The 27,181-nt window shown below is 37.4% G+C and overlaps 1 protein-coding gene across 3 annotated transcripts in view; it reads right to left on the reverse strand.

Moving 5' to 3' along the window:
- Positions 1 to 27,181, reverse strand: part of SCP2 (sterol carrier protein 2) — a 108,625-nt gene that overhangs the window by 29,831 nt on the left and 51,613 nt on the right. For 2 of the 3 annotated variants that reach the window (XM_043461297.1, XM_043461299.1), the window contains exons 8-11: positions 24,705 to 24,791; positions 21,285 to 21,435; positions 20,052 to 20,199; positions 14,324 to 14,431 (exon numbers count right to left, since the gene is read on the reverse strand). In XM_043461297.1, the coding sequence (XP_043317232.1) occupies positions 14,324 to 14,431; positions 20,052 to 20,199; positions 21,285 to 21,435; positions 24,705 to 24,791 (494 nt within the window). The remainder of the gene's footprint in view (positions 1 to 14,323; positions 14,432 to 20,051; positions 20,200 to 21,284; positions 21,436 to 24,704; positions 24,792 to 27,181) is intronic. The other variant, XM_043461298.1, reaches the window with a different exon arrangement.

Consider the following 27,181-nt stretch of genomic DNA (forward strand, 5'->3'; position numbering starts at 1 on the left):
ACAACAGCACCAAAAATATGAAATACTTAGGGATAAATCTGACAAAGATGTGCAAGACCTATATGGTGAAAACTATATTTCTGAAAAAAGTTAAAGGCCTAAACAAATGGGGATATATATTTTGTTTATGGGTCAGAAAATTCACTATTGTTTGAGTCTCAATTCACTCCCAAATAAATCTATACATTCAACTTAACCCTAATAAAAATTACAAGGTTTTCTGTAGAAATCAACAAGCTGATTCTAAATTTCTATAGAAATGCAAAGAAGCTAGAACAGCCAAACAACTCTGAAAAAGAATAAAGTTGAGGGCTAAAGCTACCTAATTTCAAGAACTGTTATAAAGGTACAATAATCAAAACAGTACGGTACTCATGGAAAGCCAGTAGAGACAGACAAATTGGTTTACTGGACAGAAAAGAGAAACCAGAAATAATGCCCACATATTTAGGAACTAAATCAGTAGATCTTTGACAAAGGCAATACAATGGATAGAGTTTCCAATAAATGGCACTCCAACAACTGGAAATCACTATGTAGAAAATGGACTCGAATTAATACTTTGTATCTTCTTCTTCTGGGACTCCTATGATTCGAATGTTGGGGCGTTTCACATTGTCCCAGAGGTCCCTGAGGTTGTCCTCATTTCTTTTGATTCTTTTTTCCTCTCTGCTTCATTTATTTCCACCATTTTATCTTCTACCTCACTTATCCTATCTTCTGTCTCTGTTATTCTACTCTTGTTTGCCTCCAGGGTGTTTTTGATCTCATTTATTGCATTATTCATTTTAATTGACTCTTTTTTATTTCTTCTAGGTCTTTATTAAACATTTCTTGCATCTTCTCAATCTTTGTCTCCAGGCTATTTATCTGTAACTCCATTTTGTTTTCAAGATTTTGGATCATTTTTATTATCATTATTCTAAATTCTTTATCAGGTAGATTCCCTATCTTTTGTTTGGAGGGCATTTTTCATGTTCCTTTACCTGTTGGGTATTTCTCTACCTTTTCATCTCATTTAGTTTGCTGTGTCTGGAGTGGGCTTTCTGTATTCTGGAGGTCTGTGGTTCCTTTTTATTGTGGAGGTTTCACCCAGTGGGTGGGGTTGGACGATTGGCTTGTCAAGGTTTCCTGGTTAGGGAAGCTTGTGTCGGTGTTCTGGTGCGTGGAACTGGATTTCTTCTCTCTGGAGTGCAATGGAGTGCCCAGTAATGAATTTTGAGATGGGTCTATGTGTTAGGTGTGACCTTGGGCAGCCTGTATGTTGACGTTCAGGGCTATGTTCCTGCGTTGCTGGAGAATTTGTGTGGTATGTCTTGCTCTAAAACTTATTGGCTCTTGGGTGGTGGTTGGTTTCAGTGTAGGTATGGAGGCTTTTGGATGGTCTCTTATTACTTAATGTTCCATGTAGTCAGGAGTTTTCCAGTGTTCTCAGGTTTTGGGCTTGAGTCTCCTGCCTCTGGATTTCAGTTTTATTCTTCCAGTAGTCTCAAGACTTCTCCAACTATACAGCCCTGATAATAAAACTTCTAGGTTAATGGTGAGAAGATTCTCCACAGTGAGGGACACCCAGAGAGGTTCACAGAGTTACATGAAAAAGAGGAGAGGGAGGAGGGAGATAGAGATGAGCAGGAGGAGAAAAGGGGGGACTCAAGAGGAGAGAGAGAGATCTACGCAGTTGTCTGTTCCCAAAGTGTTCTCCGTAGCCCAGACACCCACAAAGATTCACAGAATTGGATTGGGACGAGAAAGGGAAAGGAGGAAATAGAGGTGTTCTGAGGTAGAAAAAGGAGAGTCAAAAGTGGGAGAGAGTAATCAACACACTCCTGAATAAAAATGGGAATTGAATATTGGATTCCTAAATGTCCAAAATTTATATCACATACTGAAAAACAAAGATTAAAAATCTAGAGTAGAGGTTAGACTCTTAAAAATACAATATTAAAAACAAAAACACAAAAAATTTTAGAAATATATATGAAGTTCAGTTTAAAAATAGGGCTTCTCTCTTTTTTTTTTGCAAGGTTATAGTGAAATGAAAATGAAAATTAAGGAGTAGTAGAGGAGTAATAGAGGACTCCTTTCGAAGACACTGGGCTGCTTTTCTGGGCGCCTAATGTCCTCGGCTAGCAATCAGAAGTTGTTTTGTGAAGTTTGCTCTGTGTTTAATTGTTCTTTCGATGAATTTGTAGGGGAGAAAGTGGTCTCCCCGTCCTATTCCTCCGCCATCTTGGCTCCTCCCCCAATACTTTGTATCATACATAAAAATTAACTCAAAATGGGTTACAAATCTAAATGTAAGGCTGAAAGCATAAACATTTAGGAAAAAAATATAGGAAAAGATCCTTGTGATCCAGAGTTAGAAAGAGATTTCTTAGGACTTAGCCAAAAGTAAAATCTTTTGCTCTTTAAAGACACTAGTAAGAGAATGAAAAGGAAAGTCACAGACTGGGAGAAAAATCTTTGCAAAGCATATATTTTGTAAAGAACTTTTACACAGGAATACAAAGAACTCTTAAAACTCAACAAAAAGAAAAATAAATTTTGTAGCCAAAATGGGCAAAAAGTTTGAATAGATACTCCATAGAAGATAATACAGATGGCAAATAAGCACATAAGAAGTTGTTTAACATCATTAGCCAGTAGGAAAATGCAAATTAAAGTCACAAAAAGAGGCCACTACATACTGATTGTTGTTGTTCAGTCTCTCAGTTGTGTCTGACTCTTTGCAACGCCACGGACTGCAGCATGCCAGGATTCCCTGTCTTTCACTATTTCCCAGAGTTTGCTCAAACTCATGTCCATTGAGTCGGTGATGCCATCCAACCAATTCCTCTGCTGTCCCCTTCTCTCCTGCCTTCAATCTTACCCAGCATCAGGGTCTTGTCCAATAATCATACTGATTAGAATGGCTAAAATTTTTAAAGCTGACCATTCCAAGTGTTGACAAGGCTATAGTGGAACTAGAACTCTCATACATTTCTGGTGGGAAGGTAAAATGGCATGACCACTTTGGAAATCAGTTTGACAGTTTCTTAAATGTTAAACCCACAACAGGCATATGATCTGACTTTGGCTCAGATCATGAGCTCCTTATTGCAAAATTCAGACTTAAATTGAAGAAAGTAGGGAAAACCACTAGGTCATTAAGGTATGACCTAAATCAAATACTTTATGACTATACAGTAGAAGTGACAAATAGATTCAAGGGATTAGATCTCATAGACAGAGTGCCTGAAGACTTTGGATAGAAGTTTGCAACACTGTACAGGAGACAGTGACCAAAACCATCCCCAAGAAAAAGAAATGCAGCAAGCAAAATAGTTGTCTGAGAAGGCCTTACAAATAGCTGAGAAAGGAAGAGAAGTGAAAGGCAAAGGGGAAAAGGAAAGATATACCCATATGAATGCAGTGTTCCAAGGAATAGCAAAGAGATAAAAACCTTCTTAAGTGAACAAGGCAAAGAAATAAAGGAAAACAATAGAATGGGAAAGACTAGAGATCTCTTCAAGAAAATCAGAGATACCAAGGGAACATTTCATGCAAAGATGGGCACAATAAAGGACAGAAATGGTATGGACTTAACAGAAACAGAAGATATTAAAAAGAAGTGAAAAGAATACACAGAAGAATTGTGTCTTAATGACCCAGGTAACCCCAATGGGGTGATCACTCACCTATACCAGACATCCTGGACCATGAAGTCAAGTGGGCCTTAGGAAGCATTACTATGAACAAAGCTAGTGGAAGTGACAAAATTACAGGTGAGCTATTTCAAATAATAAAAGATGATGCTGTTAAAATGCTGCACTCAAGATGCCAGCAAATTTGGAAAACTCAGCAGTGGTCATAGGACTGGAAAAGGCCAGTTTTCATTTCAATCCCAAACAGGGGCAATGCTATAGAATGTTCAAACTACTGCATGATTGCACTCATTTCCCATGTTGCTGTTATTCTGTTGCTGTTGTGTTCACCTCTTTGAAACCCCATGGACTGCAGCATGCCAGGCTACCCTGTCCTTCACTATCTCCCAGAGTTTGCTCAAACTTATGTCCATTGAATCAGTGATGCCATCCAACCAACTCATCCAATCATTTCATCTTCTGTCATTCCCTTCTCTTGCCTTCAAGCTTTCCCATGCTAGCAAGGTAATGCTCAAAATCCTTCAAGCTAGGCTTCAACAGTAAGTGAACTGAGAAATTCCAGATGTACAAGCTGGATTTAGAAAAGGCAGAGGAACCAGAGATCAAATTGTTGATATCTATTAATTACAGGAAAAGCAAAGGAATTCCAGAAAAATATCTACTTCTGCCTCATTAACTATGCTAAAGCCTTTGACTGTGTGGATCACAACAAACTGTGGAAAATTCTGAAAGAGATGGGAATACCAGATCACTTTACCTACCTCCTGAGAAACCTGTATGCAGGTCAAGAAGCAACAGTGAGAACTAGGCATGGAGCAATGGACTGGTTCAAAATTGAGAAAGGAGGATATCAAGACTGTATATTGTCACTCTGCTTATTTAATTTATATGCAGAGTACATCATGCAAAATGCCAGACTGGATGAATCATAAGCTGGAATCAAGATTGCTTGGTGAAATATCAATAATCTCAGATACGTAGATCACACCACCTTAATGGCAGAAAGCAAAGAAGAACTAAGGAGTCTCTCGATGAAGATGAAAGAGGAGAGTGAAAAAACTGGTCTAAAATGCAACATTCAAAAAACTAAGATACATCCGGTTCCATCACTTCATGGCAAATAGATGGGGCAACACTGAAAACAGTAACAGACTTTATTTTTCTGGGCTCCAAAATCACTGCAGTCAGTGACAGCAGCCATGAAATCAAAAGACACTTGTTCCTTGGAAGAAAAGCTATGACGAATCTAGGCAGTGTATTAAAAAGAAGAGGCTGGTTGTGTGGATGCAGAGGGGGCTGGTGGAGAGACTGAGAAAAGAGATCAAGCCCTGAGACTTTGGAGTGGGAGCACTGACTCCAAGACCCTAGACTACCAGAGAACTAACCCTAGAAGGTATTAAATAGTGAGAACTCACACAAAGGAAACCACTGTAATACAAGATCTGGCATCACCCAACCGCCAATAGCACCCTGCGCCAGACACCTCACCTAAACAACAAACAAAACAAAAATACGAACCCAATCATCAGCAGACAGGGTTACTACCTCACTCAGTCTTGCCCATAAGAGGAGAAACAAACAAACAAAAATTCAGCACAAATCTCACCTTATAAGAAGCTTATACAAACCACTAGACCAAACTTAGACAGCAGAAACCAAAAGGAAGAAAGAATTCAACCTTGAAGCCTGGGAAAAGGAGACCTCAAACACAATAAGTTAAAAAATAATAATAATGAAAAGGCAGAGAAACACTACACAAATGAAGAAACAAACTAGAAACATATAAGTCCAAATGAATAAAGAGGAGATAGGCAAACCACCCGAAAAAGAATTCAGAATGATAGCAAAGATGATTAAAAACCTTGAAAGCAAAATGGAGAAAATTCAAGAATCAATTAACAAAGACCTAGAACAATTGAAGAATACACATGCAGAGACAAACAACACAATTACTGAAATTAAAAATACTCTAGAAGGAATCAATAGCAGAATATCTGAAGCAGAAGAACGAATCAGTGAACAGGAAGATAAAATGCTGGAAATAACTTCTGAAGAGCAGAAAAAAGTAAAAAGAATGAAAAGAACTGACGATAGTCTCAGAGACCTCTGGGACAATATCAACCACACCAACATTCAAATAATAGGGGTCCCAGAAGAAGAAGAGAAAAAGAAAGGGTATGAGAAAAATTTTGAAGAGATTATAGTTGAAAATTTCCCCAGCATGGAAAAGGAAATAGTCAATCAAGCCCAAGAGGCACAAAGAGTTCCATACAGGATAAACCCAAGGAGAAACACACCAACACACATACTAATCAAACTAATAAAGACTAAACAAAAGGAAAGAATATTAAAAGCAGCAAGGGAGAAGCAACAGGTAACATACAAAGGAAACCCCATACGCCTAACAGCTGATCTTTCAGCAGAAACTCTGCAGGATCTGGCAGGAATGGCAGGATATATTTAAAGTACTGAAAGGGAAAAATCTACAACCAAGATTCCTGTACCCAGCAAGGATCTCATTTAAAATTGATGGAGAAATCAAAAGCTTTTCAGACAAGCAAAGGTTAAGAGAATGCAGTACCACCAAACCAGCTTTACACCAAATGTTAAATGGACTTATATAGTCAAGAAATACAAGAGAAGAAAAACGATCTATAAAATAAACCCCAAACAATTAAGAAAATGGCAATAGGAACATATATATCAATAATTTAAATTCTTAAATGTAAATAGATTAAATACTCCAACCAAAAGACACAGACTGGCTGAATGGATACAAAAACAAGACCTATATACATGCTGTCTATAAGAAACCCACTTTAGACCTCAAGACACGTACAGACTGAAAGTGAGAGGATGGAAAAATATATTCCATGCAAATGGGAAGCAAAAGAAAGCTGAAGTAGCAATCCTCATATCAGACAAAATAGACCTTAAATAAAGACGATCACAAGAGATAAGGAAGGATACTACATAATGATCAAGGGATCAATCCAAGAGGAAGACATAACAATTGTAAATATCTATGCACCCAACATAGGAGCACCTCAATACATAAGACAAACACTAACAGACAGAAAAGGAGAAATTGACAGTAACACAATAATAGTAGGAGACTTTAACACTCCACTCATACCAATGGACAGATCACCAAAACAGAAAATTAATAAGGAAACACAAGTCTTAAATGATACATTAGATGAGATGGATCTCATTGATATCTTCAGGGCATTACGTCCAAATGCAGAATACTTCTTCTTATCAACTGAACATGGAACATTCTCCAGGATAGGCCACATCTTGGGTCACAAATCAAACCTCAGTAAAGTTAACAAAATTAAAATTGTATCAAGCATCTTCTCCCACCACAATGCTATAAGACTAGATATCAATTTCAAGAAAAAAACTAAGAAACACAAACACATGGAGATTAAACAGGTTTCTAAATAATCAACAAGTTACTGAAGAAATTAAAAGGGAAATCAAAAAATTTCTAGAAACAAATGACAATGAAAACACAACTACTCAAACCTATGGGATGTAGCAAAAGCAGTTCTAGGAGGGAAGTTTATAGCAATACAATCCTACCTCAAGAAACAAGAAAAGCATCAAATAGATAGCATAACTTGACAACTAAAACAACTGGAAAAAGAACAACAACAACAAATAAGTAGAAGGAAAGAAATCATAAAGATTCGAGCAGAAATAAATGAAAAAGAAATGAAAGAAACAATAGCAAAGATAAATAATATTAAAAGCTGGTTCTTTGATAAGATAAACAAAATTGACAAACCTTTAGCCAGACTCATCAAGAAAAAAAGAGAAGAATCAAATCAACAAAATTACACATGAAAAAGGAGAGGTTACAACAGACAATGCAGAAATACAAAGGATTATAAGAGAGTATTATGAACAACTATATGGCAATAAAATGGATAACCTGGAAGAAATGGACAGATTCTTAGAAAACTTCAGTCTTCCAAGACTGAACCAGGAAAAAACAGAAATTATGAACAACCCAAGTACAAGGCCAGAAATTGAAGCTGTGTTCAAAAATCTCCCCAAAAACAAAAGCCCAGGACCAGATGGCTTCACAGGAGAATTCTATTAAACATTTAGAGAAGAGCTAATGCCTATCCTTCTAAAACTCTTTCAAAAAATTGCAGAGGAAGGAACACTTCCAAACTCATTCTATGAGGCCACCATCACCCTGATACCAAAACCAAAGACAACAGAAGAAAAGAAAACTACAGGCCAATATCACTGATGAAAACAGATGCAAAGATCCTCAACAAAATTTTAGCAAACAGAATTCAGCAACAAATCAAAAAGTTCATATACCATGATCAAGTTGAGTTTATTCCAGGAATGCAAGGATTCTTCAATATATGCAAATCAATCAGTGTGATACACCATATTAACAAATTGAAAGATAAAAACCATATGATCATCTCAATAGATGCAGAAAAAGCCTTTGACAAAATTCAGCACCCATTTATGATTAAAACTCTTCAAAAAATGGGCATAGAAGGAATCTACCTCAACATATTAAAGGCTATATATAATAAGCCTATGGCAAACATTATTCTCAATGGTGAGACTTAAAGCTTTCCCCCTAAGATCAGGAACAAGACAAGGGTGTTCACTTTCACCACTATCATTCAACATAGTTCTGGAAGTCCTAGCTATAGCAATCAGAGAATAAAAACAAACAAAAGGTATCCAGATCAGAAAAGAAGAAGTAAAGCTCTCAGTTTGCAGATGACATGACACTGTACATAGAAAACCCTAAAGATAGTACCAGAAAATTACTAGAGCTAATCAGTGAATTTAGCAAAGTTGCAGGATACACAATCAATACAAGAAATCACTGGCATTTCTATATACTAACAATGAAAAATCAGAGAGAAATGAATGTATCAATCCCACTCACCACTGAAACAAAAAGAATTACATATCTAGGAATAAAATTATCTAAGGAGACAAAAGAACTGTACACAGAAAATTATAAGACACTGATGAAAGAAATCAAAGGCAACATAAACAGATGGAGAGAAATTCCATATTCCTGGGTAGGAAGAACCAATATTGTGAAAATAACTATACTACCAAACACAATCTACAGATTCAATGTGATCCTTATCAAACTACCAATGCATTTTTCACAGAACTAGAACTAAAAATTTCACAATTCATATGGGAACAAAAAAGATCCCAAATAGCCAAAGCAATCTTAAGAAAGAAGAATGGAGCTGGAGGAATCAACCTTCCTGACTTCAGATTATACTACAAAGCTACAGTCATCAAGACAGTATGGTATTGGCATAAGAACAGAAATATATACCAATAGAACAAAATAGAAAGCCCAGAAGTAAACCCATGCACCTATGGGTACCTTATTTTTTACAAAGGAGGCAAGAATATACAATGGGGCAAAGACAGCCTCTTCAATAAATGGTGCTGGGAGAACTGGACAGCTAAATGTAAAAGAATGAAATTAGAACACTTCCTAACACCATACACAAAGATAAACTCAAAATGGATTAAAGACCTAAATGTAAGAACAGAAACTATAATACTCTTAGAGGAAAACATAGGCAGAAAACCCAATGACATAAATCAAAGCAAGATCCTCTATGACCCACCTCCTACAGTAATGGAAATAAAAATAAAAGTAAACAAGTGGGACATGCTTAAACTCAAAAGCTTTTGCACAGCAAAGGAAACTATAAGCAAGGTTAAAAGACAACCTTCGGAACGGGAGAAAATAATAGCAAATGAAACAACTGACAAAGGATTAATTTTCAAAATATACAAGCAGCTCATACAACTCAGTATCAGGAAAAGAAACAACCTAATGAAAAAGTGGGGAAAAGACCTAAATAGACATTTCTCCAAAGAAGACATACAGATGGCTAACAAACACATGAAATGATGCTCAACACCACTCATTATTCAAGACGTGCAAATCAAAACCACAATGAGATGTCACCTCACACCAGTCAGAATGGTCATCATCAAAAAGTCTACAAACAATAAATGCTGGAGAGGGTGTGTAGAAAAGGAAACTCTCTTGCACTGTTGGTGGGAATGTAAATTGATATAGTCATTATGGAAGACAGTTTGAAGATTCCTTAAAAAACTAGGAATAAAACCACCATATGACCCAGCAATCCCACTCCTGGGCATATACCCTGAGGAAACCAGGGTTGAAAAGGACACATGTCAGTTCAGTCGCTCAGTCGTGTATAACTCTTTGTGACCCCATGAACTGCAGCACACCAGGCCTCCCTGTCCATTACCAACTCCCGGACTCCACCCAAACCCAAGTCCATTGAGTTGGTGATGCCTTCCAACCATCTAATCTTCTGTCGTCCCCTTCTCCTCCTGCCCTCAATCTTTCCCAGCATCAGGGTCTTTTCAAATGAGTCAGCTCTTCACATCAGGTGGCCAAAGTATTAGAGTTTCAGCTTCAACATCAGTCCTTCCAATTAACACTCAGGACTTATCTCCTTTAGGATGGACTGGTTGGATCTCCTTGCAGTCCAAGGGACTCTCAAGAGTCTTCTCCAACACCATAGTTCAAAACCATCAATTCTTCGGCGCTCAGCTTTCTTTATAGTCCAACTCTTACATCCATACATGACACTGGAAAAACCATAGCCTTGACTAGACGGAACTTTGTTGACAAAGTAATGTCTCCGCTTTTAATATGCTATGTAGGTTGGTCATAACTTTCCTTCCAAGGAGTAAGCGTCTTTTAATTTCATGGCTGCAGTCAGCATTTGCAGTAATTTTGGAGCCCGGAAAAATAAAGTCAGCCACTGTTTCCACTGTTTCCCCATCTATTTGCCACAAAGTGATGGGACCGGATGCCATGATCTTAGTTTCTCAATGTTGCGTTTTAAGCCAGCTTTTTTACTCCCCTCTTTCACTTTCATCAAGAGGCTCTTTAGTTCTTCTTCACTTTCTGCCATAAGGGTGGTGTCATCTGCATATCTGAGGTTATGGATATTTCTCCTGGCAATTTTAATTTCAGCTTGTGCTTCATCCAGCCCAGCATTTCTCATGATGTACTCTGCATGTAAGTCAAATAAGCAGGGGGACAATATACAGCCTTGACATATTCCTTTTCCTATTTGGAACCAGTCTGTTGTTCCATGTCCAGCTCTAACTGTTGCTTCCTGACCTGCATACAGGTTTCTCAAGAGGCACGTCAGGTGGTCTGGTATTCCCATCTCTTTCAGAATTTTCCACAGTTTATTGTGATCCACACAGTCAAAGGCTTTGGCATAGTCAATAAAGCAGAAATAGATGTTTTTCTGGAACTCTCTTGCTTTTTCGATGATCCAGAGAATGTTGGCAATTTGATCTCTGGTTCCTCTGCCTTGTCTAAATCCAGCTTGAACATCTGGAAGTTCACAGTTCACATATTGCTGAAGCCTGGCTTGGAGAATTTTAAGCATTATTTTACTAGCATGTGAGATGAGTGCAATTGTGTGGTAGTTTGAGTATTCTTCGGCATTGCCTTTCTTTGGGATTGGAATGAAAACTGACCTTTTCCAGTCCTGTGGCTACTGCTGAGTTTTCCAAATTTGCTGGCATAGTGAGTGCAGCACTTTCACAGCATCATCTTTCAGGACTGAAATAGATCAACTGGAATTCCATCACCTCCGCTAGCTTTGTTCATAGTGATGCTTCCTAAGGCCCACTTGACTTCACATTCCAGGATGTCTGGTGTCCCACTGTTTATTTCAGCACTATTCACAATAGCTAGAACATGGAAGCAAACTAGATGTCCATCAACAGATGAATGGATAAAGAAGTTGTGGTACACATACACAATGCAAATTTAACTCCGCCATAAAAAGGAACACATTTGAGTCAGTTCTGATGAGGTGGATGAACCCAGAACCTATTATACAGAGTGAAGCAAGTCAGAAAGAGAAAGATAAATATTGTATTCTAACGCACATATACAGAATCTAGAAAAATGGTACTGAAAAATTTATTTACAGGGCAGCAATGGAGAAACAGACATAGAGAATAGATTTATGGACATGGGAAGAGGGGAGAAGAGGGTGAGATGTATGGAAAGAGTAACATGGAAACTTACATTACCATGTGTAAAATAGACAGCCAACGGGAATTTGCTGTATGGCTCAAGAAACTCAAACATGGGCTCTGTATCAACCTAGAGGGGTGGGATGGGAGGGAGATGGGAGGGAGGTTCAATAGGGAGGGGATATATGTATACCAATGGCTGATTCACCTTGAGGTTTGACAGAAAACAACAAAATTCTGTAAAGCAATTATCCTTCAATAAAAAAATTAATTTAAAAAAAATGTAGAGACATCAGTTTGCCAACAAAGGTCCATATAGTCAAAGCTATGGTTTTTCCAGTAATCATGTATGGATGTGAGAATGTGATGATAAAGAAGGCTGAATACCAAAGACTTTATGGTTTCAAACTATGGTACTGGAGAAGAGTCTTGAGAGTCACTTGGACTGCAAGGAGATCAAACCAATCAATCATAAAGGAAATCAATCATGAATATTCGTTGGAAGGACTGATGCTGAAGCTGAGGCTCCAATACTTTGGCAACTTGATGCCAAGTGCTGACTCACTGGAAAAGACCCTGAAGCTGGGAAAGATTGAGGGCATGAAGAGAAGGGGGCAACAGAAGATGAGATGGTTGGATGGCATCATTGAGTCAATGGAAATAAGTCAGAGCAAACTCCAAGAGATAGTGAAGTACAGGGAAGCCTGGCATGCTGCAGTCCATGGGGTCACAAAGAGTTGGACACAATAGAACAACAACAAAATGGACAACTCATTCACCAGCTTTTCCTTTTAGGCTTTTCTTTTGTGGGGCGGGGGGTCGGGGGGGGGCGGCTGGTGTTTAATTTGTTGGTTGCTCCATCTGTTTTTGACACCTTAAGCAACTACATTGTTAAACAGTTGTTGCTGATTGTTTTTGACAAATCACTCTGAGGAAAATACTGTTTGCATTGGGCAGGTTCTCTTTGGGTCACACAAAGACAAGCTTTTTGAGGATGGTTTACCAGAGAACTTCCAGACAGGTCAAATAATGACAAGCCTCCAAGTATGGGGCTTTGAAAGAACTTCAACTCAATTTTGACTTCTCCAGTGCTGGGTAATCTGCTAGTTTTCACCATGACTGCAGGCTCTTGTTTGCAAGGCTACCATGAAGCTAGAGAAAAGGACTAATATCAGAGCAAGTAAAAAGTGCCACAAAGCTTGCTGTTCTTACAGAGAAAGAGCTGTTGACTTTTTAATAAATGTTGGGCCAGATTGTTGTAAGCCTTTGGTTAATTACCAAAGATCTGAAAAAGTTGATCTAGACAATTTTTGCAAGTGTTCTTGGTAATTTTGTAACAGAGAGTATTTTCAGATATTGTTATTCTGCCACTCTTAGTAACATCACTCTGACTCGCATGGTTTTTAGATTACTTTTTAAAGATATTTAAAACATATTAAACTATTTAAGGCAATAATAATAGTAATAGTATAGTGTGGGGTTTATAATACATTCAGAAGTAAATGTATGACAATAATAGCACAGAGTATCAGGCTATATGGAAACATGCTGTTAGAAAAATTCCTATAAGTGAAATTGTATGACATTATTTGAAGGTAGATCATGGCAAATTAAAAATACATGTTATAAATCCTGGAGCAAACACCAAAAAAATGAGAAAAGGAAATAATTCAATAGAAGAGAAAAATAAAATACTAAAAAATATTCAATTGATAACAAGAGAGTATGAAAGAGAGAAAAGAAGCAAAGAACAGACAGAACAGAAAACAAATAGTAAGTGGAACATTATACTGCAATTGTATGTGCCTGTCTACCTATTTCTCTCTTACACTCTATCTATGTATACTCATTTTTGTTACTAGTTTATAAGATTACCTAATTTAAGTGATAAATAGAAATAAACCAAAATTAATTGCTGAGATAAATACACTATAAATTCTAATTCTTCTCTATTTTGGAATTTCTGATAATTTATAAAATTTTACTTAATACATAAGACAACATAAAAAAAATACAAAACTTACCTGTCTTCATAAAATAAATCTCAGAATTTTAGTGCTAAGCTATTTCAGAAACCACTTTGTACAATTTCTTCATTTCACAATTAAGGAAACTAAGAGTCAGAGTGACTGACTAATCATTAACAATTGAAAATTAATCAAAAGAGTCACATGGCCAGTTAGCAGTAGAGCCACAGTAAAATTCTTATAACTTTTAGACCAGTTCTCTCAAGAGAAAAAAATTTCTATACAACATCAACCACATATGCAACTATACATAAATAATGTGCTTATTTCAGATGATCCTATCTAGCAGATCTAGCAGTATCTCTATTTGGAAACATCTTGTTAATTAAGTTATACACCTATATTAAAATAATAAGACTTTTAAAAATGCCTTTTGTTGAACTTAGAGTTTTAACTAATTCAAATTCTCAACAATTAATCAAGATTTTTGAACTACACTAAACAAAAATTGAAAATATCATAAATAATCATTTAAAACACTGCATACCAAACTCAGAGAATAAAATCATTCACTTAAATCAATGACCAAATCATTCACACTTATGCCAAAAAAGATTTAAAAATTATGAAATCTATGTGTATCATTACCTGTAGCTCCAAGTGGGTGCCCCTTTGAAATTAATCCACCACTAGGATTTATGACCCACTTTCCTCCATAAGTATTATCTCCTCTTTCAACCAGTTTTCCACCTTGGCCTACAAAAGGAAAAATAATATTCATAAATGTAAAAAGTAACATTGGGATAAATGATACGTTAGGTTTTTTTTTAACTTATGGATAGCCAAGAATTTCTTGGACCAAACATTTCTTGATGGCTCAAACTAACATCAAATTGACATAAGTACTTCTAAAAGTGAGGTAACAAATATTGGGTAATAAAGGCTTATATTTTCAGAACATTTCCTGCATGAAACAAAGCTCCTATTAGTTCCTAAGAGCTCTCTGCTTCCAAAATTGCTCTTAATATAACAGAGATTCAGAGAACCATAAGAAAAATACTGAAATAGATACAATAACTAAAATAATACTAGGTTTAAAAATTCACAATTTTGCCAAATGTATTCATTTCCAACTGTACATTACATGCTATATAAATATTCTTAGTAAACAGCTGTGAGGAGAGGGGAGAGAGAGAGAGAGAAAAAAAGAGCACTTTCATGAAATAAAATGGCTGAAAACACTGTTAAGCATAATGTAACCCTAAAAGAAAAAAATTACATCACATGCTTGGCATGCTCAACATTCTTATCAATTCTGTAGGCATTCATCCAGGTAGTTAAGGAGTAAACAAAAATGCATGCATAGTATAAAATATTCTTCCAGATGATATTTCTGGTAATGAGAGGTGAAATGTGTCCAAATAATGATGATAATGGTCGTGGTGATGCTACCAGAGGCATCTAATAGCCTCTGATGGTAATTCAGACTGTAAAGAATCTGCCTGCAGTGCAGGAGACCCGGGTTTGATCCCTGGGTTGAGAAGATTCCCTGGAGAAGGAAACAGCAACCCACTCCAGTATTCTTGCCTGGAGAATTCCATGGAGAGAGGAGCCTAGTAAGACAGAGTCCATGGGGTCACAGAGAGTCAGACATGACAAAGCGACTAACATACACACAATCATTTATTCATATATTTATTTTTGGTTGTGCTGGGTCTTTGCTACTGCACAGCTTTTTCTCTGGTTGCTGCATAAGAAGGCTGGCATGGCTAAGTTAGTCAGATAAAAGAGACTTCTAGACAAAGAATATAACCAGAGATAAAGTAGAATACTTGATAATGAAAAAAAAAAAATCACCAGGAAGACGTAAAAACCATAAATAACAGAGCCTCAAAATAAAAAAAGCAAAAATTGATAAAATTTAAAAAAGAGAGAGCTCCACAATTGTAGTACAACTATAGTATGAGATTCTAACACCCCTCTCTCAGCAAGTGATAGAACACGTCTAATAAATTAGTGGAGACATAGAAGATCTGAAAAGGTCTATCAATCATCTTGATTTAACTGACATATACAGAACATGACATCTAACAATCTCGAAATCACCATTATTTTTCAAGTGTGTATAAGTTCACCAATATATACCATGTGCTGAGCCATAAAATAAATTTCAATTAGTTTGAAAGGATCAAAACCAAATAAAGCATAATCTCTGACTACAACAAAATTACAATAGAAAGCAAGAAGATACCTATGAAAATTTGAAATCCTTAGATAGTAAATAACTAACCTCTAAATAGTTTACAGGTCAAGGACAAAATTAGACATTAAAGAGACATTTTCAATATTTTGAACTAAATGGCAATGGATATTAAAAACCTGTGGACTTTTTGTAGAAACAATAAATGCTGGAGAGGGTGCAGAGAAAAGGGAACCCTCTTACACTGTTGGTGGGAATGCAAACTAGTATAGCCACTATAGAGAACAGTGTGGCGATTCCCTAAAAAACTGGAAAAAGAACTGCCATACAACCCAGCAATCCCACTGCTGGGCATACACACCAAGGAAACCAGAATTGAAAGAGACACATGTACCCCAATGTTCCTTGCAGCACTGATTACAATTGCTAGGACATAGAAGCAACCTAGATGTCCATCTGCAGATGAATGGATAAGAAAGCTGTGGTACATATACATGATGGAATATTACTCAGCTATTAAAAAGAAAGCATTTGAATCAGTTCTAATGAAGTGGATGAAACTGAAGCCTATTATACAAAGTGAAGTAAGTCAGAAAGAAAAATACCAATACAGTATATTAACGCATATATGTGGAATTTAGAAAGATGGTAACGATGACCCTACATGTGAGACAGCAAAAGAGACACAGATGTAAAGAAGAGACTTCTGGACTCTGTGGGAGAAGGCAAGGGTGAGATGATTTGAGAGAAAAGCATTGAAACATGTATATTACCATATGTGAAATGGATCGCCAGTCCAGGTTCAATGCATGAGACAGGGAGCTCAGGGCTGGGGCATTGGGACGACCCTGAGGGATGGGATGCGGACGGAGGTGGGAGGGGTTCAGGATGGGGGACACATGTAATTAGCTACAATATTGTAATTAGCCTCCAATTAAAATAAATAAATACATTTTTTAAAATATCAGTGGAATGCAGCTAACATACTGCTCAGAGAAAAACACATAGCTTTACATACTACATTAGAAATGGAGAAAGATCTAACATAAATCTTCTGTCATAAGAAACTTAAAAAAAAAAAAAGTCAAAGCAAACCCAAAGTAAATTAAAGGAGGGAAATAATGAAAAGCAGAGATCAGTGAAATAGAGGGGAAAAAAGACAACAACAAAGTCAAAAGCCAAATCTTTCTAAAGCTCAACAAAAGTGGCAAACCTCTAGGTAGGCAGATGAAGGAAAAAAAGGAGAAAGAACAAAATATATCAATATCAGGAATTTAAAAAAGTAACCATGGATTCTGTAGAAATTGAAAGGATAAAAACAGTTCTATTTCCAGTTTTTTAGGAAATCTCCACACTGTTCTCCATAGTGGCTGTACTAGTTTGCATTCCCACCAACAGTGTAATAGGGTTCCCTTTTCTCCACACCCTCTCCAGCATTTATTGCTTGTAGACTTATGGATAGCAGCCATCCTGACTGGCGTGTAATGGTACCTCATTGTGGTTTTGATTTGCATTTCTCTGATAATGAGTGATGTTGAGCATCTTTTCATGTGTTTGTTAGCCATCTGTATGTCTTCTTTGGAGAAATGTCTGTTTAGTTCTTTGGCCCATTTTTTGATTGGGTCATTTATTTTTCTGGAGTTGAGCTGCAGGAGTTGCTTGTATATATTTGAGATTAATCCTTTGTCTGTTGCTTCGTTTGCTATTCTTTTCTCCCATTCTGAGGTCTGTCTTTTCACTTTGCTTATAGTTTCCTTTGTTGTGCAAAAGCTTTTAAGTTTCATTAGGTCCCATTTGTTTATTTTTGCTTTTATTTCCAATATTCTGGGAGGTGGGTCATAGAGGATCTTGCTGTGATTTATGTAAGAGAGTGTTTTGCCTATGTTCTCCTCTAGGAGTTTTATAGTTTCTGGTCTTCATTTAGATCTTTAATCCATTTTGAGTTTATTTTTGTGTATGGTATCAGAAAGTGTTCTAGTTTCATTCTTTTACAAGTGGTTGACCAGTTTTCCAAGCACCATTTGTTAAAGAGGTTGTCTTTTTTCCATTGTATATCCGTGCCTCCTTTGCCAAAGATAACATAAATCAAAGCAAGATCCTCTATGACCCACCTCCTAGAGTAACAGAAATAAAAACAAAAGTAAACAAGTGGGACATGCTTAAACTCAAAAGCTTTTGCACAGCAAAGGAAACTGTAAGCAAGGTAAAAAGACAACCTTTGGAATGGGAGAAAATAATAGCAAATGAAACAACTGACAAAGGATTAATTTTCAAAATATACAAGCAGCTCATATAACTCAATATCAGGAAAAGAAACAACCTAATGAAAAAGTGGGGAAAAGACCTAAATAGACATTTCTCCAAAGAAGACATACAGATGGTTAACAAACACATGAAAAGATGCTCAACATCACTCATTACTTGAGAAATGCAAATCAAAACCACAATGGGATATCACCTCACACCAGATAGAATGGCCAACATCAAAAAGTCTACAAACAATGAATGCTAAAGAGAGTGTGGAGAAAAGGGAACCCTCTTGCACTGTTGGTGGCAATATAAACTGATAGTCACTTTGGAAGATGATATGGAGATTCCTTTAAAAACTAGGAATAAAACCACCATATGACCCAGCAATCCCACTCCTAGGCATATACCCTGAGGAAATCAAAATTGAAAAGGACACAGGTACCCAATGTTCACTGCAGCACTATTTACAATAACTAGAACATGGAAGCAACCTAGATGTCCATCAACAGATGAATGGATAAAGAAGTTGTGGTACATATACACAATGGAATATTACTCAGCCATAAAAAGGAATGCATTTGAGTCAGTTCTAATTGGTGGATGAACCTAGAGCCTATTACACAGAATGAAGTAATTCAGAAAGGGAAAGATAAATATTGTATACTAACGCATATATGTGGAATCTAGAAAGATGGTACCAATGAATTTATCTGCAAGGCAGCAATGGAGAAACAGACATAGAGAACAGATTTTTGACCACGGGGAGGGGGAGGAGAGGGTGAGATGCATGGAGAGAGTAACATGGAAACTTACCTTACCATGTAAAATAGACAACCCATGAGAATTTGCTGTATGTCTCAGGGAACTCAAATAGGGGCTCTGTGTCAAACTAGAGGGGTGGGATGAGGAGGGAGATGGGAGGGAGGTTCAGAGGGAGGGGATATATGTACACCTATGGCTGATTCATGTTGATGTTTGACAGAAAACAATAAAATTCTATAAAGCAATTATCCTTCAATAAAAAATAAATAAATCTTTAAAAATTGATTAAAATACATGTAACTGATAATCAAAACTTATAAAATTTGTCCTGCAAGAAACATCATTAATAAAACAAAAAGGTAGCCAGTGTAGTAACAAAGACCTAGAACAGTCAAAAATAAAAAATAAAACAATAGACAAGCCACAGACTGGGAGAAAAAGTTCACAGTCCACATATATCAGACACATTACTTGTATCCAGAAAATACATTTATATAAATTTTACAACACAAAAAAGAAGAAAACTAACCCAATAATCAAAGGGCAAAAGACCTGAACAAACACTTCACAAAGATACATGTATATCAACAAACACAAGAAAAGATGCTCAACATCATTAGTAATCAGGGATAAGCAAATTAAAATGAAAATAAAAACATCACTATATAGTCTCTTGAATGGTTCAAATTTTAAAAACTGACCACATCAAGTGTTGTTAAGAACATAAAGCAAGTTAAATCTCACACATTGCTTGCTAGTAGTAGTGGAAAATGGTACAACCACTTTAGAAACAAAAAGAAAAAAAATCTCCAGGTCCCACCAACTAGTCTTCTCATTTTCCCTTCTGCGGGTCTTTGTTCAAACACATCTGAAATACCTATAATTACATGTGATTTTTCTTTTTTTTTTTTACTTAACAGTGTATTACAAGTACCCTTGATTTACATAAATCAAATCATTTATATATTCTGTCATCTCATTTGGTACTGTCCAAGACTACAATTCTAAAGTCCAGCATTAAGAGAGTGTACATTCACTTAGCACAGTGTGGCAGAGACAACATAGAAGGGAAAGCAATTAGTGAATTATTTTGTTTCAATAATGAGAGTGAAATTTTTTCAATGAAACATACTAAGTTAATCTGCATCTCATCAAAGATATTACCTTCTGGACACAGTCCCAGTGCTTCATAAGTAATAAGTTCATTGCTAGAAAAGCAATCGTGAAGTTCTATTACGTCAATATCACTTGGTCTCAGGCCAGATTTCTCATAGCACTTTCTGGCAGCTTCTTTACTCATGTCAAAACCAACCTAAAACCAAAATCATACACAAATAAATTAAAGGTATCAAAACTGGGACTTTCATGTAAGGATTATAAAAGATGAACATATGTATAACCTTTACAGTTGAGGATTGTCCATAAATGTTGAAATCTCAGTCAATTCTATATTACAGAGAAAGCTCAAATAAAATATCCAGGAGAGACAATGGACATACACATTAAATTCTGTACTATAAAGAATAGAATTTTAAATCAGGTATATAAAAAGGATTTATAATTCCTCATGCCATATACAATGCTGTTACAAAACTCTGTCAAACCACAATATAGAGTTGTGGTAGATTGAAGAGATTTATCAAGAGACTATTTTGATTCAATGAAAAATATGAGTGAATTTCTACATGAAAATAAACAATCTTTTATCAACAGAAAATCACGTGGGATTCACATCATTTTTCCAATATTCATGCTCTTAACACCCCTTAACATGCAAACTCAACTCTTTTCCAAGCAAATTGTGATACAATGGAAAATGTACTGCAATTGGAAAACCTAAGTTGTACCTCTACCACACCATATCTTGGGCAACTTATAGAAACATTTTAAAATCCAAAGCATTATTATAAAGTCATTTTATAAGCTCTAATGTAAACCAAATGCTTATTTACATACACATGTGTACCTAATGCATATTTTTATATGTATATATGTATGTATCTTCAAATATTCAACCTAGAGTTCTAGGTCAGAATTCTCGTTTTTTTTTACTTCCTCCATTTTGTACTCAGTCTGCAGTCAGAATTTTTAAAGTGCGAAGGGTCAAAAAGTTCCTCAAAACATCCTTGTTTTTTTATTTTAATTCTATAAGACTGGAGTTCTGGTCATATTTAATCATTCCAAAATTTTTAAAAATATAACACTAGTTAGTTAGAAGTGTGTATGTTCTCATAAGTGATTTTCCCTTAGATTCTTAAATGATGGGTTACAATACTAAATTTTCTAGACCAATTTTTTTCAAGTAAATAAACTTTAAGAGCTGATGACATGATGTCACTTTGAAATTTTTAAAAAGAAATCCCTCAACTGATTAATAAAACAGAATCTCAGACACACCATTTTAATAACGCTTTTTTCTTCAAATGAGCTTGGCATATCAGTCACCATCTCTTGAGCCAAAATTTCCACAGCTTTGGATTTCAGGTCATGCTTCTGTACAAATGCTTCACTAGCCAAAATTGCTGCGGCAGCACCATCTGAAGTGGGACTAAGAGGAGGTAAAAATAGTTATTGATATCCCGTTCACTTCAATCCTAGGATTTCAGACTAGGAGTTCTTACAATGTGGAAAGACAGGCAGGGAGGGTATGCCTGCTGGTCACTGGACTGTCCTAGTAATATCTGCAGTTAAAAATTACACATGCTTCCCACGTGAAGACTGAACCTCTAGCAAGAATTTAAAGGCTGCCGATCACTGCTTAGATTCTATGGGTCTCTCCCCAAAAGTTCTTATTGCAAAGAATTCCAGATTTGCCTTTGCAAACACATAAGGTATTTTTTGGTGATTTCTGAGGAGTCCACAAGGTTATTTCTAAGCTAACACAATAAAGATTTTACTCTAGGCCTAACTAGCTTCAACTTTGTTCTCTCTCAAATAATCGGTCCTGAAATCCTTCTGAAAAATGGGAAACGATGGAATAGGAGATACGGGAAAATCTATGGTTTGGTTAAGACTTTTGTGATCTCCTTAAGGAGAGATAAGAAAGCCTTCCTCAGTGATCGGTGCAAAGAAATAGAGGAAAACAATAGAATGGGAAAGACTAGAGATCTCTTCGAGAAAATTAGAGATACCAAGGGCACATTTCATGCAAAGATAGGCACAATAAAGGACAGAAATGGTATGGACCTAACAGAAGCAGATGATATTAAGAAGAGGTGGCAAGAATACACAGAAGAACTATACAAAAAAGATTTTCATGACCCAGATAATCATGATGGTATGATCACTCACCTAGAGCCAGACATCCTGGAATGTGAAGTCTAGTGGGCCTTAGGAAGCATCACTATGAACAAAGCTAGTGGAGGTGATGGAATTCCAGTTGAGCTATTTCAATCCTAAAAGATGATGCTGTGAAAGTGCTGCACTCAATACGCCAGCAAATTTGGAAAACTCAGCAGTGGCCACAGGACTGAAAAAGGACAGTTTTCATTCCAATCCCAAAGAAAGGCAATACCAAAGAATGCCCAAACTACCACACAATTGCATACATCTCACACACTAGCAAAGCAATACTCAAGATTCTCCAAGCCAGGCTTCAGCAATACATGAACTGTGAACTTCCAGATGTTCAAGCTGGATTTAGAAAAGGCAGAGGAACCAGAGATCAAATTGCCAACCTCCACTGGATCATCGAAAAAGCAAGAGTTTCAGAAAAATATCTACTTCTGCTTTATTGACTACGCCAAGCCATTTACTGTGTGGATCACAACAGACTGTGGAAAATTCTACAAGAGATGGGAATACCAGACCACCTGACCTGCCTCCTGAGAAATCTGTATGCAAGTCAAGAAGCAACAGTTAGAACTGGACATGGAACAACACACTGGTTCCAAATAGGGAAAGGAGTACGTCAAGGCTGTATACTGTCATCCTGCTTATTTAATTTATATGCATAGTACATCATGAGAAATGCTGGGCTGGAAGAAGCACAAGCTGGAATCAAGATTGCCAGGAGAAATATCAATAACCTCAGATATGTAGATAACACCACCCTCATGGCAGAAAGCAAAGAGGAACTAAAGAGCTTCTTGATGAAAGTGAAAGAGGAGAGTGAAAAAGCTGGCTTGAAACTCAACATTCAAAAAACGAGGGTCATAGCATCCAGTCCCATCACTTCATGGCAAATAGACAGGGGGACAATGGAAACAGTGACAGACTTTATTTTCTTAGGCTCCAAAATCACTGCAGATGGTGACTGCAGCCATGAAATTAAAAGGCACTTGCTCCTTGGAAGAAAAGCTATGACCAACCTAGACAGCATATTAAAAAAAAAGCATACTGCCAACAAAGATCCATGTAGTCAAAGCTATGGCTTTTCCATAGTCATGTACAGATGTGAGAATTGGACTATAAAGGAAGCTGAATGCTGTGGTGTTGGAGAAGACTCTTGAGAGTCCCTTGGACTCAAAGGAGATAAAACCAGTCAATCGTAAAGGAAATCAGTCCTGAATATTCATTGGAGGAATGATGCTGAAGCTGAAACTCCAATACTTTGGCCATCTGATGTGAAGAACTGACTCACTGGAAAAGACCCTGATGCTGGGAAAGATTGAAGGTGGGAGGAGAAGGGGACGACAGAGGATGAGATAGTTAGATGGCATCACCAACACTATGGACATGAGTTTTAGTAAGCTCTGGAAGTTGGTGATGGACAGGGAACCCTGGCGTGCTGCAGTCCACGGGATTGCAAAGAGTCAGACATGACTGAGCAACTGAACTGAACTGATCTCAAAATAGGCCTTCACCTTACAGCAGGCTGTGAAGGAAGGTAGCAAAAACAAGAAGGCTTCTCTGAGTTGAAAGTGAAAGTGAAAGGCATTCAGTCGTGTCCAGCTCTTTGCTACCCCATGGACTGTAGTCCATGGAATTCTTCAGGCCAGAATATTGGAGTGGGTAGCCTTTCCCTTCTGCAGGGGATCTTCCCAACCCAGGGATCGAACCCAGCTCTCCCACGTTGCAGGCCGATTCTTTACCAGCTGAGCCACAAGGGAAGCCCAAGAATACCTGAGTGGATAGCCTATCCCTTCTCCAGCGGAACTTCCCGACCCATGAATTGAACTGGGGTCTCCTGCATTGCACGTGAATTCTTTACCAACTGAGCTATCAGGGAAGCCCTCTCTGAGTTGAGCTGTACTTTAAAAATGGGCAGATCCTTATACTGCAACAGATCAAAATGAACACCACTTGTTCACTTCCATCCCAGCCAGGATCTCCAGGACACATCCAGGTGATTATTAAACACAGGTAGGAGCTATGCAATACTAACTCAGTTTTCTAGGAGACAGATAATGTCAAGCAATTTTCAAGATGGGGCTGCTATCATTATTAGAGCTATGATTTTTTTCTTGTTTTACCTTTATTCTTAGTTACTATAATTGAGTAAAATTCCCTACTGTAGAAATATACAACAGAGGAAATGAAATGATCAAGGGAAAAATCTTTAGATTCCACAGTCATCCCAAGTCACATTTAAATGAATAAACACTATTAAAACAGAGTAGGTGGAAGGCATGAGATAAGGAAGTAAAATATACAACTTTCAAAGAGAAAAGACAGCCTGTCTCTAGACAAGAACAGAAAGTAAGGGTGCTCACTCAGGTGTAAGGACTATACTTAGGAGTTCTATACATAGGAGTTCTATAAAAGCACATACAGACACAGATATACCCAGATACAGAGCCTAAGGTTTACCCAAGAGGTGGGACTGGGGGAGAAGGGATAGTACTTCTATTAAATATTAAAATGTGTTTTTCTTACCAACATTGTAGGACTGTCAAAAAGTCAAAAACTTTTCGAGACATCATCACTTCATCTAAGCTGTACTCCTTTTGGAACTGGGAATACCTAAATATATAAAATAAATAGTTATAGAATGCAGGGTAGCAATTTCAATTTTTGTTGAAGATGTTCTGGTTTAGAAGTTAGAGAGAGAATATGGAAGTATTCTTTTCAAAAACGAAAGACAGGCTTTCATCAACCATTTCTAAATAAGTAATTTGAATTGATTTTTTAAATTCCTAACTCCAAAAACCACATTATATAATAAAACGTCCTGGATTTCTGGCATGGAAATTCTGAAACCCTTGGAATTTCCTAAGTAACAGGAGTGTGTTTTTTATACTAATTAGGTGACTTCCATGGGTCCCCTTGTTAGCTGGTGGATAAGGAAGGGATGAGGCAGGGGCCTGGTCACTGGAAAGACCACCCATGCCAACACAGGATTTGGACTTTTGAGCCAGTGTGACCCCTAGGCAAAAAAGGGACAGTTAGAGATCAAGTTCAATCAAGTGGCCAATGATTTAATGGAGTATGCCTACATAATGAAACCCCAATGAAAACTCAATGGACATGAATTTGAGCAAACTCCAAGAGTTAGGGAAGGACAGAGAAGCCTGGATTGCTGAAGTCCATGGGGTCACAAAGAGTAAGACATGACTGCGACTGAACAGGAAATGAAAACTCTGGACTCTGAAGCTTGGTGAAGGCCCTCTGGTTGGTGAGTACCTTTACATACCAGGACAGTGATGTGCTCCAACACCGGGAAGAGGGCATGGAAGCTCTGCACTAGGAACCTTCCCAGACCTCACCATGTGTGACTCTTCTTTTGGCTGTTCCTCAGTTGTGAAGTGAAGTGAAGTGAAAGTCGTTCAGTCATGTCCAACTCTTTGCAATAGTCCATGGACTTCTCCAGGCCAGAACATTGGCCTTTCCCTCCTCCAACCCAGGGATCGAACCCAAGTCTTCCTCATTGCAGGTGGATTCTTTATCAGCTGAGCCACCAGGGAAGCCCAAAAATACTGGAGTGGATAGCTTATCCCTTCTCCAGGGGATCTTCCCGACCCAGGAATCAAATTGGTGTCTCCTGCATGGAAGGCAGATTCTTTACCAGCTGAGCTAGCAGGGAAACAAATCCCTTTATGATAATACTCTAATTGTAAGTACATACGGTACTTTTCTGCCCTTGTGGCTTCCCTTGTGGCTCAGCTGGTAAAGAATCCGCCTACAATGTGAGAGCCCTGGTTCGATCCCTGGGTTCCCTTGGGCTTCCCTTGTGGCACAGTGGGTAAAGAACCCGCCCGCAATGCGGGAAACATGGGTTTGATCCCTGGTCTGGGAAGAACCCCTGGAGAAGGGAAAGGATACCCACTATACAGTCCATGGAGTCACAAAGAGTCAAACATGACTGAGTGACTTTCATTTCACAGTACTTTTCTGGGTTCTGTCAGTCATCCTACTGAATTATCAAACATGAGAGGATGATGGTGATCCCTGAATTAATAGTCACTTGGTCAAAAGGGCAGGTGGACTGAGGGCCCTACTCAGACTGCCATCTAACATGAAGGCAGACTTGTGAAGTCTTAATTCATAATGTATGTGTATTAACTCCAGGTGGTTAGTACCAGAATTAAATTGCAATACATCCAGCTGGTGTCAAAACAGTTGGAGAATTATAAAAATACTAGTTCCTTAAAAGTAAAATTAAATTACTTGCAATTCAGCCAACTTTTGTGGTAATGACATTATACAACTACATTTAATAAAGGCTAAATGAATTTAACTCAGATGACCATTATATCTACTACTGTGGGCAGGAATCCCCTAGAAGAAATGGAGTAGCCATCATAGTCAACAAAACAGTCCGAAATGCAGTACTTGGATGCAATCTCAAAAACTACAGAATGATCTCTGTTCGTTTCCAAGGCAAACCATTCAACATCACGGTAATCCAAGCCTATGCCCCAACTAGTAACACTGAAGAAGCTGAAGTTGAATGGTTCTATGAAGACCTATAAGACCTTTTAGAACTAACACCCAAAAAAGATGTCCTTTTCATTATAGGGGACTGGAATGCAAAAGTAGGAAGTCAAGAAACACCTGGAGTAACAGGCAAATTTGGCCTTGGAGTACAGAATGAAGCAGGGCAAAGGCTAATAGAGTTTTGCCAAGAGAACACACTGGTCATAGCAAACACCCTCTTCCAACAACACAAGAGAAGACTCTACACATGGACATCACCAGATGGTCGACACCGAAATCAGATTGATTATATTCTTTGCAGCCAAAGATGGAGAAGCTCTATACAGTCAGCAAAAACAAGACCAGGAGCTGACTGTGGCTCAGATCATGAACTCCTTATTGCCAAATTCAGACTTAAACTGAAGAAAGTAGGGAAAACCACTAGACCATTCAGGTATGACCTAAATCAAATCCCTTATGAATATACAGTGGAAGTG

This window comes from Cervus canadensis, chromosome 2 (genome assembly GCF_019320065.1).
Source record: "Cervus canadensis isolate Bull #8, Minnesota chromosome 2, ASM1932006v1, whole genome shotgun sequence".
In the NCBI taxonomy this organism is placed as follows: Eukaryota; Metazoa; Chordata; class Mammalia; order Artiodactyla; family Cervidae; genus Cervus; species Cervus canadensis.